The 11,609-nt window shown below is 40.6% G+C and overlaps 1 protein-coding gene across 1 annotated transcript in view; it reads left to right on the top strand.

Moving 5' to 3' along the window:
• The first annotated feature begins 268 nt into the window (after positions 1-268).
• Positions 269-11,609, top strand: part of RFX8 (RFX family member 8, lacking RFX DNA binding domain) — a 45,417-nt gene continuing 34,076 nt past the window's right edge. The window contains exons 1-3 of the mRNA XM_015596270.1: positions 269-355; positions 6,125-6,186; positions 7,294-7,380. Of these exons, the coding sequence (XP_015451756.1) occupies positions 284-355; positions 6,125-6,186; positions 7,294-7,380 (221 nt within the window). The 5' untranslated portion in view covers positions 269-283. The remainder of the gene's footprint in view (positions 356-6,124; positions 6,187-7,293; positions 7,381-11,609) is intronic.

Raw genomic sequence — 11,609 nt, 5'->3', positions numbered from 1 at the left:
AAAACTAACCATGTCAGTAATCAAAAGGCCCACAACCTATATTCTTAACTCTGGGCCAAGAACAGAAGGATAGAGTATAGATGCTGATTGGTGAGACTTTGCAGTCAATAAATCAAACATATTTCATTTAGTTGGATCCCACACTAGTGTCTGATTGCTGATCCTGATCAAAATGTCCTGCTCTAGAAAAACAGACACCAATTTCCTCTTCCTCGTCTTTCTCTCCCACAGGTTGGTGGACAATTTCTGCATTTGCGAAGGGTACAGTGTGCCTCGCTGCCTCATGTATGAGATTTATGTGGAGACCTGTGGGCAAAATGCCCAAAACCAAGTCAACCCAGCCACGTTTGGGAAGGTAGGTTGTCAACAAAAAAATACAGTATTCACCAAGTTTAAAAAAAAAAAAAAGTAACCAAGTTAATTGATAAGGAATGTTAGAATTTGTTTGGGCCTAATGGGTTCTCAATGGGTATGACTGGCTTTGCTCTGGGAAGCTGACCAGATGGTTAACATACTACTTCATCTCCATGGAAAAGCCATTCTGTTCTTTGTCCACACCTCATAGTTAAGGGCCTGAGAAAGGTAAAGAATGTGGTGACACCTAGCAGAGAGCAATTACGGCAGCTTCAGATACTCCACCAGGTTAGCCAGGCCATTATCCCCACCTAGAAGTGCCCAAACTCAGCAACGCACAAGTTCTATGAGCCTCTGCATTTCAGACAGCCGACGCTTCCTGTCGGAAGCCAGCCGACCAAGTCAAACCGGGTACCTGAATGGGGGAGCGGGGACTGAGAAAAAAGAGAAGACAGACAGGGTGCAGGAGGGAGAGCAGATCTCACACTGCCTCTCCGAGTTTATTTCTTATCCTTCTTTTAAACACAATCTGTTCCTTTGTGTATCCCCAAATAACATAATAAAAGTAACATCCTGAAGATCCAGGTACAATTGACACTTCCTTTGACACTCCCTTTGACACTCCCTTAGGCTATACTTAATCTTCTTCTTCCTGGAATTCCACAGAACCAGCCTTTTCTTTTTTATGCAAGCAGGCCTCCCGAGACAATCCATGCACTCTTTTGAATTTGGGGAGCTTTAGCTCCCTACAGCTTCCCACAATTTACTATGAGCCTCTGCATTTCAGACAGCCGACGCTTCCCACAATTTGTTGCACTCAGAGAACTTGCTGGATCTTAAAAGCTCTATCCGGAACTTTGTTTAGAACATACAGTGTATAGCAAGCACTAGCACAGAAGGAAGTCTACTTGAGACCCTCCACATTCGATGAATATTTATTGAGCAGCCTCTTTGTGTCAAACACTGTTTTGGATCCTGGGGATAAGACAAGGAATAAGACAGAAAAATTCCTGCCCTTTGTTGAACTCATTCTACTATAGTCGGGGGAGACAGATATGTAAGATATAATATTCATTATAATAGATGGGATAATTGCTAAGGGGGGGAAATAGAGCAGGAGGAGATCAGGGCTCTGAGGGAAAGGGGCTTCTCATCTCATCCAGTTGCATGTCTGACCGAGCCTCACAGAATTGAGTCCAGCGCTGTTCAGCACACATTCGATGGGAGCCATAGACATAATTTTAAATATTTTAGTATCCTCATCTTAAAAATCTTTTAAAGACAATAATTTTTTATTATTTTAAAATTTAATCGAAAATATTTGAAATATTACCATTTCACTATGGAATCAATATTAAAAAGTCATTGAGTTCTTTTTTCATTTTTTTCTTCATGCTAAATCTCAAAAACCTGGTGTGTATTTGACACGTAAGCCCATCTCAGTTCAGGCTAGCCACCGTGCTCATTAGCTGCACGTGGCTGGTGGTTCCCATCTGTGACAGCCCATGACTAGAGGCTAAGTCACTAGGCAGTTCTTCTCTCTACTTCTGGTGCATCCTTAAACCACGGGCACTTGGCTTCTTTGCACTGATCTGCCCTATGCCCTACAGCACTCTCCTCATCCGCCCTGCCTGGCAGCATCATTCGATAGAAGCGGGGCAACTCTAGCTTGACATGCTGTGGCTCTGTATGATCTCCACTTCCTTTTCTAAGAAACCAAAGACTCCTTTTCAAAATATTTTTTAGATTTTCTTAGCAGTTGTTTCACCTCTAGCACAGTTCCACTGCAGAGTATTCCAAAGGAGTTAGAAAGAGACTCCAGTGTGTGACAGTGGGCATTTCTTTAGCATTTTTCATCTTAATACTCCCTTAGAATCCATTCCCCCAGCTTTTGTTGAGAATTTGCCTAAAGAATGGGCCACTCCAGTGAGCTTAGATGAAGAAGGGACACCGTGCTGCTGAATTTGTGACTCAATGGAGAAGGGAGAGGAAGGGGAAAAGGATATGATCCCAAAGCATGTTTACAAGAGACACAACAAAATACCTAATTCTCATTTCCTCCCTTTTCTCCTGGGAATGGAGCTGATTCCAGATCCCACAAGGGTTGCCTGCACAGATGTTGGAATGCATCTTGCTCCCTTTTGCAGTCTCGGGCACACGATGGGTGATGCTCATTCCTGGTGCAAGCGATAATCTTACGTGGATGAGGGAATTTCCGTAACGCTGACTTCCTTTTTCAAAATAGCTTGTACTGACCTTTTTATGATTATAATAGTAATAGACTCCCTTTAGAGAAAATGTGAGAATTAGAGAAACGTGTATAAAAGAAATAAATAAGTACTGGCTATGGCCTCACTGTCCGGAGATGTAGCCATGTGTGTGGTTCGTCTGCATGCTTGCACACACAAGTGCGCACACGTGTGACCAGCAGGAGCCAGGGGGAGTAATCACACAGTGACTTCGTCTTTGTTTCCATGTTCCTTTGGATCTGCTCCTTGGGTGATTCTCCTGCCCCTGAATGAGTGTTTGAGAAGGCAGCTTGACCACACCAGAAATTCTTGGTGATACAAAGCTCCGTTGTCATTCTAATTTGCTGAACAGTGTCTGATGCTTAGACTGTCCAGTCCTATATTCTGAACTGAGTTTAAAGTTTTTTTTGCCCATCTACAGTGTGGTTTCTTGCCAGCAGAGAACTAGGTGTGGGGTCTTCGTCTTCCCTCCCTCTTCCTCCTTCTCCCACCTTACTGGGTGCTGGTTTGACCCCTCTGGGATGGGATAGGTAAAAGTGCATGGACAGTTTCTACTGTGAGGCTTCATGCTTTGGGAGCCAGGCAGACTCTCATCCTCTGGTTCCCTCTGTGGCTTCTTCGGAGCAGCCCCCAGGAAATGTTCTAGTGTGCATCCCTTGCGTTGGTAAATGATTCTTGCCGAAGCCTGACCACCCGTCCTGAGCCCTTTCTGGGCAGAGTCTGGGCTCAGGTGGCTTCAGCTCTTTCTCACATGTGGCAGCTTCCAGTCACAGAAACCGCTCAGCCATCCTTGACCTGAGCAGACTGTGGGTGTGCCAGCTGAAACCAGTGGCCATTCTCCTCTGCCTGTTAGCCCAGACCATTGGCCATCTCATCGCCCATCCTCCAGGAGCTCCGTGCCCTGGTCAGACACTACCTGCAGGGAGGGGGCCTTACAATAAGCTCTTGAGTGAATCCATGATTCCCCTTCTGATAGGCCTAAGGTGATAGGACCATACCAGGTTCCATACACTCTTCACAGGTGAGGGGGTGGTCTTGCCACAAGAAATCCCCTCACACTTCCTCCTCTCTCTACTTCTTTCTAGATGATTCAAGTCGAGGGCTTTTTTGAGTTTTAAAACCAAATTTTAGCCAAATGTTTGAGGATGCGAGTCCCCTAGGTTATGTGTCTCACAATTCACTTTGCCTGCCTATTGTCCTCATGCCTCTTCCTATGTGGATACTATGCAGTTGGATGGATAGATGGACTGATGTATGGATGAACGGGTGGACAGACAGGTGGACAGACACACAGACAGACAGACAGATGCACAGATGATATACTTTCTAACATCACTAAGCCTGTAATCAGACTAATTAGGTTAAAAGCCTGGGCAAGTTATTTAATCTTTATGTGCCTTAACTTCATCTTCTGTAAAATGAGAATATTTGTAATGTTATAATAACGCCTACTTTATGAGATGCTCTTAAGAAATTAATATAAAGAGAATTGCACAGGCTTGGCAAATAGGAAGCACCCCCAAAATGTTAACTATTATAATTATATGCCTATTTTCACTTAGACTATCATGAACATTTTAACATCAAAATATTTTTAATTATGTGTTGTATAATGGTTATAAAGTATTTTTTAGGATGTTCTAGAATTCATCTAACCATTTTCTTTATTGAAAATTTAGTTCATTTATAATTTTTCTCTACTCTAAGTATCATAAATCTCCATCTGTATCTAGTAATCTCCCTGGAGAGATTCTAGACAATGCAACCAATTCATACCCCTCATGGTAGTTCTTGATATTTTTACCCAAAGCCATAATATTGTTAACCTAGCATATTTGTTGGGTAAGCACTATATTTAGTTGTCTCAACTTGCACTTTCTTGAGTGATTAGGGAAGACAAGCACTTTTGCATGTGTTTTGGTCATATGTATCTATGTGTACACATATTATCACCAGACCCCTTTTTATTGATATATCAGTGTTTTTCCTATTGATTTATGTGAGCTCTCTATATATTAAGTATATACATTTTTTACTTATTACATTGTTTGGAAATAATTATCTCAGATGGTTTTTAAATTTTAACTGTGGTATACCTGATCATAAAATGAAATCACAGCATAGACTGGGGTTGGAATTACTCAGTAAAATAAAATGTACTGATTATTATACTGCCAGACAACTAGTCAATTTATTTCTGCTTCTCACTCCAAAACACCAGATTGCTTTCCAGGGCCTTGAATCTAAGCCTGTTGTGTAATTTACAATAATTCTGTTCAGTACCTAGTATCTTACAACTAGACATATAGGGAAGGTTTTAAGGAGTTTTCTTAAGAAGAGACGCAATTATCAGAATCTGTTGCAAGTAGGAATTTCTGGCTTCTGGTTCTGCATTTACATCTCGTTGACTTTTCTTTTATCTCCTACCATTTATTTTCCATCTACACATTTGGGTTCTCCCTCTCTGAAGGAACCTGTCAGTTTGGCCTCCCAACCTCAAGGTTTAACTGTGCAAGACTTACTTTCCCTGTTCCTTCATTTGCCTCCTCCACACCCTCCCTGGGTGGCTTCCTGTAGGAAGAGGTATGGCCTGGAGCCAGACAAGAGGAATGTTTCGCCACACTGTCAAATCCTGCTACTTGAAAGCTAAGAAAAAAAGAAAGGGGCGCAACAGGAAACCAAGCAGAAGAGGAGGCTGAGTGATGATGGTGGGGGTTGTAGAAAATTAGCAGAAATCATTACTTGACTGTGCAGAACACCGTGGCTTCCATGCTCCGTATGTTTGTAATTTCACCATGCTCTGAGATTTCCACTTTCAACAGACGTGCTCTTGAACATCATGCATGCCATGGACCTCTTATAATTAGGAAACCGGAACAGATTTTTATTTTTTTAATGATCATAAACATAATATCAGTGCTATCTAACAAAATGTGCATCAAAATGATAACTGGTAGATGAGCATTTGAATCAGAAATAGCTATGTTATTCGATATTGTAATAGCATTTGCTAACGAAAACTTTGAAGTGAAAAAATTAGGTAAACAAATGAATAATAAAAAGTGAAAATGATGATTACATTGGAAAAAGAGGAAAACAGTAAAATTATGGACACTCACACGATGGACTATTATGCAACTGTTAATAATCCCTGTTTTCAGAGAATTCTTAATGACAATGGGAAATGTTTATGGTACAGTGTGGACAGAAGTAAGTAGAAAGTGAGATTGCAAATGTGTTAATGGTGCAATGCCAGTTATTTCATCTGTAAACCACAGAAATACACAAACTAAGGCTTTGGAAAAAGATTGGAAGGAAGCACGTTGAGGTTTAAATGGCAGTTTCCTCTGAGTGGAATGTTTTCCTCTTCCTATTTGTCTGACCTTTTAAAATTTCATTTACATATACTTTCTTTATCATCAGGAAAGGAGAAATACAATTTAAACATTATAAGAGAAGAAATTGGAAGTTTTATTTCTAAATTTTTTAATTGGAACTTTAAATCTGGCTTATTCTTTCAGCTCGTGCGTTTGGTTTTCCCTGATCTTGGCACCCGGAGACTAGGCACGAGAGGAAGTGCCAGGTAGGTTTATCATTTTTGTTTTATTTTAAATGTCAACAACAAACATTTTGTAAAAAGTCATAAAATGGATGACCAAAAAATGCAAAACTAAACAAAAAAACTGAAAATATCAACTCTAACCAAAGAGTTCCCATAATTCAGATGAAATCCTAGTGCTTGAAATAATTCAGTCACGATGCTGGAACCAAATATTAGTTTCTATTTTCTTAGGGATTTTGTTAAAATACAAAAGTCACAATTTATTTTTTTGTTCTAACACCTTAAGTATTTAGATATATAAATGTCTAATTGTTGAAATAGTTAAATAATTACACACATAGAATAATAGAACTGTTTTAATTACTCTCAGAGCTAAAATTTCTAATTAGTATATTTGAATTAAAGTTAGGAGATTAGGTACCCAGGCTACATTTTAACGCAAAATGAAATTCCAGTGTTACTGGTGTATAGTGTTATAACTGTCACTCAATTATTATTGTTATTTGTTGTTTGTTTTAAAAAGGACAAAATTAGTGAGATCAGGAAATGGGTGAGAAGGAATGGAAGCCAAGTTAGAAAAGGCCTGGACACTCATGAAGGAGTGAAGACAGTGGAAAATTTCACCAAACCCAATGCTGAACATTTCACTTGAAAAGGTTTTTGTTTGCTGCTATGAGCCTAGACAGTCTGCTGTGGTTTCCTGGGCTTGGTAGAAGAGTGTCTGGCCTGCAGAGAAGGCCCTAGCTTCCTCACTGAGTCCAGTTCCCAGTAGAAGAAACCTCAGAGTAGCTTCACCTCATTTGAGGACTGTTAACGGTGGCAGCAGGGGACTCTCCCTGTTCCATTTCTCTAGGATTAGAGTGTCATAAACTGGGACCCCAGAGGAGAACATTCGCAAGCTGAACGTTTCAAACATTTCAAAGCTGATGTGTGTGAAATAGAATGAAATCGTCTACCTAACAGAGATTGAACAGGCTGAATGACTGACTGATTAGCTTTTCCTAATAAAAGGAGTCAATGATAAAACCCAGAAAAGAACCCCTGGTCTTCATTAGCTAGTCTGTTCACTTTCTTCTATAAAGCATGCTCGTGGTTTGACATAATCTTTAAGAAACCTTTATTTTCCAGGTATCATTATGATGGAATCTGTATCAAGAAAAGTTCTTTCTTCTATGCCCAGTATTGCTACCTTCTGGGCGAAAAAAGATATCACAGGTTAGTATCTATTGTTTGAGTGCTTGGATATCAGTCACAGCCTAATTGATATTAGAACCACTCATATTTTTGTTGACTCTAACTGACTTTTTGGCTGTTCTGCCATTAATCCTTCTTACAATGGAAACATATGTCATATCGACATGCCTTTGACACAGGCAGGAAATCAGTCCCTGACGACATTATGGGGCAGAGAAATGCATTTCTGGTTCATTTCCTTAGATACTTTTCATTTTAATCATTATCTTAATTGTCAAAGCCGTTTTTCATTGAGTGAATCTTCATTCTTCTCAATTTCTCTGCCAGATTTGGCAGAAATGACCACTTCTTTCTTGAAACTTCCTTTAGCACCCATGGCTCTGGAGGGATGAGAAGCCACCAATATGGATAAGACATGGGCTCTTCTCTCTGATAGTTTAATAGGGGAGTGAGCTACACGTCGAACTCAATACCAAGTGTAGAGTGATGAGTGTCAAAAGTGTACAAAAGGTCCCATGAGAACTCAGACATACAGAGCACACATCTTGGGCAGGGTACATGAAGGGCCAACGAGAACGTGTGTTTGGAGCTAAGCTATGAAGGACAGCCTCCAAATTTGATAAGTGGAGAGGGTGAAGTGAGGGAGGGAGACAGGAGAGCAGAGGGTGGCCAAGCTTAGGGAGGGATGTGAGCAAAGACAAAGGGAAGAGGAGGCAGAAGCACCTGCTGTGTGGGAGAGTGCAGAGCCGCACAGGATGAAGCCAGACGATGAATTCAAAGGGCCTTAAACATGAGGCTGGGGGGCGGGGTATCTGTAAACCTTTGAGGATTCCTCTGAGACATGGGGTGGTATCATCATGGGAAACTCCACAAGGGAAGACACCATGGAGCTTTGCTTATTCCTGTCCCCAGTGTTGTCTGGAAGCACAGAGCAGGAAGCACACTAGGAAGGAGAGGGCGATGGTCCGAGATGGCTCTGAGGCTGCCCCAATCATTCGGATAAGCTTGAACCCCTGAGGAGGCAGATCTGAAAGACATCTTGACACAGGGTCTTTGGTTGTTTGAGTCAGTGTCATAAAAAGGAAACAAAGATGACTCAGCCCAGTCCACCAAAACCTCAAACTCAACCTCAAGTGGAGTCGTTATGTCCTGCTTATAGCCAGCTCTTCCTCTTCAAACTCTTATTCATCCCTAAGTCACAAAGATGGAAAAATTACATCAACCAAAATAGAGAAGTTAAGGAAGGGAGAGATTTATTTCAGTGACGATTAGAACTTTCTTGTGTAAATGTGTTCTCTCACTTACTGACCCAAACTCTCCTGAAAGGCTGGGCTAGAATCTGCTTTTCTGTTTGCCTCAGAACGCCCACCCAACAGTCAACCAGCAGACAGTTTGCAGAGATTTGTACACATTCACAAAACAATTGACAAGACTGGCACTCAGCAGGGGTGAGAGGTATTTAGCATCTTGAGGTGTCTGGGTTTATGTCACATAGAGGGGCTAGAATTGGTCTTTATGGGGGAAAAATAGGCTGTATCCTCAAGCAAAGAAGAGGAGGGCTATCAAGGGACAAAGATAAGGACAAAGGAGACATTGGATTATTTATGAGATAAGCCCAGCAAACACTTTTCAAGTACTCTTTACTCAATGCACTTTTGATAATTGATAAAGTCTAAGGTCTTGGCCAATTAAAAGATTTTTTTAAAGCATTAAGATTTAAGGGTAACTCCCTTACAAATTCCACATTTTAAAGATATTATATATAATATAATAGAAGGCAGAAATGTCATAAATGGTATACTGTTGTTCATAATCTATGAACTATACTGATGAAAATGTTTTCCATTTTATTATATGTTATCTTTTATATAAAAACTTGTGTGACAAATTCCTTTAAAAAATTAGATCTCAAAATAAAAACTTTATTTCTACAGTTTTCAGGTAATGAAAACTGTATAACTCATCCATTTATTTATTTGTTCATTCAACCAGTATTTCAGTAACTACAGTAAGTCAGGCCCTGTTCTAGCTACTGGCGATGAAGCAATAAATGAGATAAACAAGGCCTCTCGTCTTGTCAGTTTTAGTGAGGGGAAAAGACAATTAAAAAAAAGGAACAATAGCAAGATTGATCTGAAGACAATAAAATGGAGTCATGGGAAGACCTCCCTGTGAAGATGCCTTTTGAGCAGAAATGTGAAAAAAGGAGCTAACCAAGTGAACATCTGGGGTACAAGCATTCTAGGTAAAGAGCAGGTGCAAAGGGCCTGAGGCAGACAGGGATGAGTTCAAAGAACAGTAAGGAAGTCTGAGGGTGGATATTGGTGAATGAGCAGGAGAGGAGGAGGAGAGGAATCTGAAAACACTGGCAGGGACCTGTAGTCTAGGGAAGGAGGCGGAGCGTTATTCTGAGTGTGATGGGGAGCCACCGGAGAGTCTCAAGCTGGGACATGAAGCAATCTGATTTGCATTTTAAATAGAGATCCTCCTGGCAACTCTGCTGACATAGGATTGTACAAAAAGATGGGTGAGGAGGCAGAGTGACCAGTTAGGAGGCTGTGCAACAGCTCTGGCAGAGATGGCCCATTGAGATTTCTCACTGACATAAATGTAATTCTCTCAAAGAGGCAGCATGATACTATGCAAAACTATACATGGATAAGAGCAGAGACTCTGGTAGTCTACAGACTACCTGGCTCTATGAGTAGTAAACGGTCTGACTTATTTCACTTAGCATAATGCCCTCAAGGTCCATCCACGTTGTAACAAATGGCAAGGTTTCATTCTTTTTTATGGCCGAATAACATTCCATTGTATATATGTATGCCACAATGTCTTTATCCACTCATATGCTGGTGTACATTTTGGTTGTTTCCATAGCTTGGCTATTGTGAATTATGTTGCAATGAATATGAGGGTGCCTATATCTTTTCAAGTTTGTTTTTTCATTTTCTTCAGATAAATACCAAGAAGTGAAATTGTGGGATCACATGGTGGTTCTCTTTTTAATATTTGAGGAAACTCCATACTGTTTTCCACTGTGGCTGCACCAAGTTACATTCCCACCACTAGTGCATGAGGGTTCCCTTTTCTCCACACCCATGCCAGCATTGATTATCTCATGTTTTTTTTTTTAATAGCCATTCTAACAAGTGTGAAATGATATCTCATTGTAGTTTTGATTTACATTTGCTAATTAGTGATGTTGAGCATCTTTTCATGTGCTTTTTGTTCCACTGTATGTCTTTTTTGGAAAAAATGTCTATTCCAATCCTCTGCCCATTATTGATTGATTGGTTGATTGATTGCTATAAAGTTGTATGAGTTCTTCATATGTTTTGGATATTAATCTCTTATATAGATTGCAAATATCTTCCCCCATTCAGTAGGTTGTCTTCATTTCGCTGTGCAGAAGCTTTTCAGTTTGATGTTGTCCCATTTATTTACTTTTGCTTTTGTTGCCTTTGTTTTTGGTGTCATATCCAAAAAAAAATCATTTTCAAGACCAATGTCAGGGAGCTTACAGCCTATGTTTTCTTCTAGGACTTTATGGTTTCAGGTTTTACATTCAAGTCTTAAAAATTTTTGAATTAATTTTGGTGTATGGTACAAGATTGTGATCTAGTTGTCCTTTTCCCATTGTATATTCTTGGCTCCTTTGTCTTAAATCAATTGACCATGTATGTGTGGGTTTATTTCTATTGATTTACGTATCTTATGGGTGATTTTCTACTTTATCCTGGGCATTTGGGTTATGATGTTAGGATACTTTCGATCCTATTTAAACTTATTTTAGCAGGCAGTCACCCTGTTTAGGTTTAGCACATAAATGTTGGCCTACTTTTGTGGGCTATAGTCCAATGACAGTTTAGTTTTCTGAGCCCTTGAATGCTATTCTGGTCTACTTCATTCTTCTGGCACTACTGGGACTGCTAATCATTTCCTTACTGAACCCACTTCCCTGGGCCACCTTCTGCAGGGAGTGAGGAGAGCCAGTGGCCCCTTATGCTACTTGGTGTAGGGCAGGAAGACACAGATTATGATGGGATTGCCCCTGTGGGTAGAATGCCTGCCCTTCTGTGCTCCGAGTGTAGACTGGGAATTGAACTGGCCAAGAGCTTCAACGCTGTCCATGCAGGTGGATCAACCCACCCATCAATGCTCCAGGTGTGGATTGGCGGGCAAGGAGCAGCCTATCAGGACTTTGAAGCTACCACTGTGGGCAGATTGGGTTGCTAGCCCATGGCCCA

This window comes from Pteropus alecto, unplaced genomic scaffold, assembly GCF_000325575.1.
Source record: "Pteropus alecto unplaced genomic scaffold, ASM32557v1 scaffold288, whole genome shotgun sequence".
NCBI lineage: Eukaryota > Metazoa > Chordata > Mammalia > Chiroptera > Pteropodidae > Pteropus > Pteropus alecto.
The sequence above is the reverse complement of the archived record's forward strand: the minus strand, read 5'-3'. Positions and strand labels throughout refer to the sequence as shown.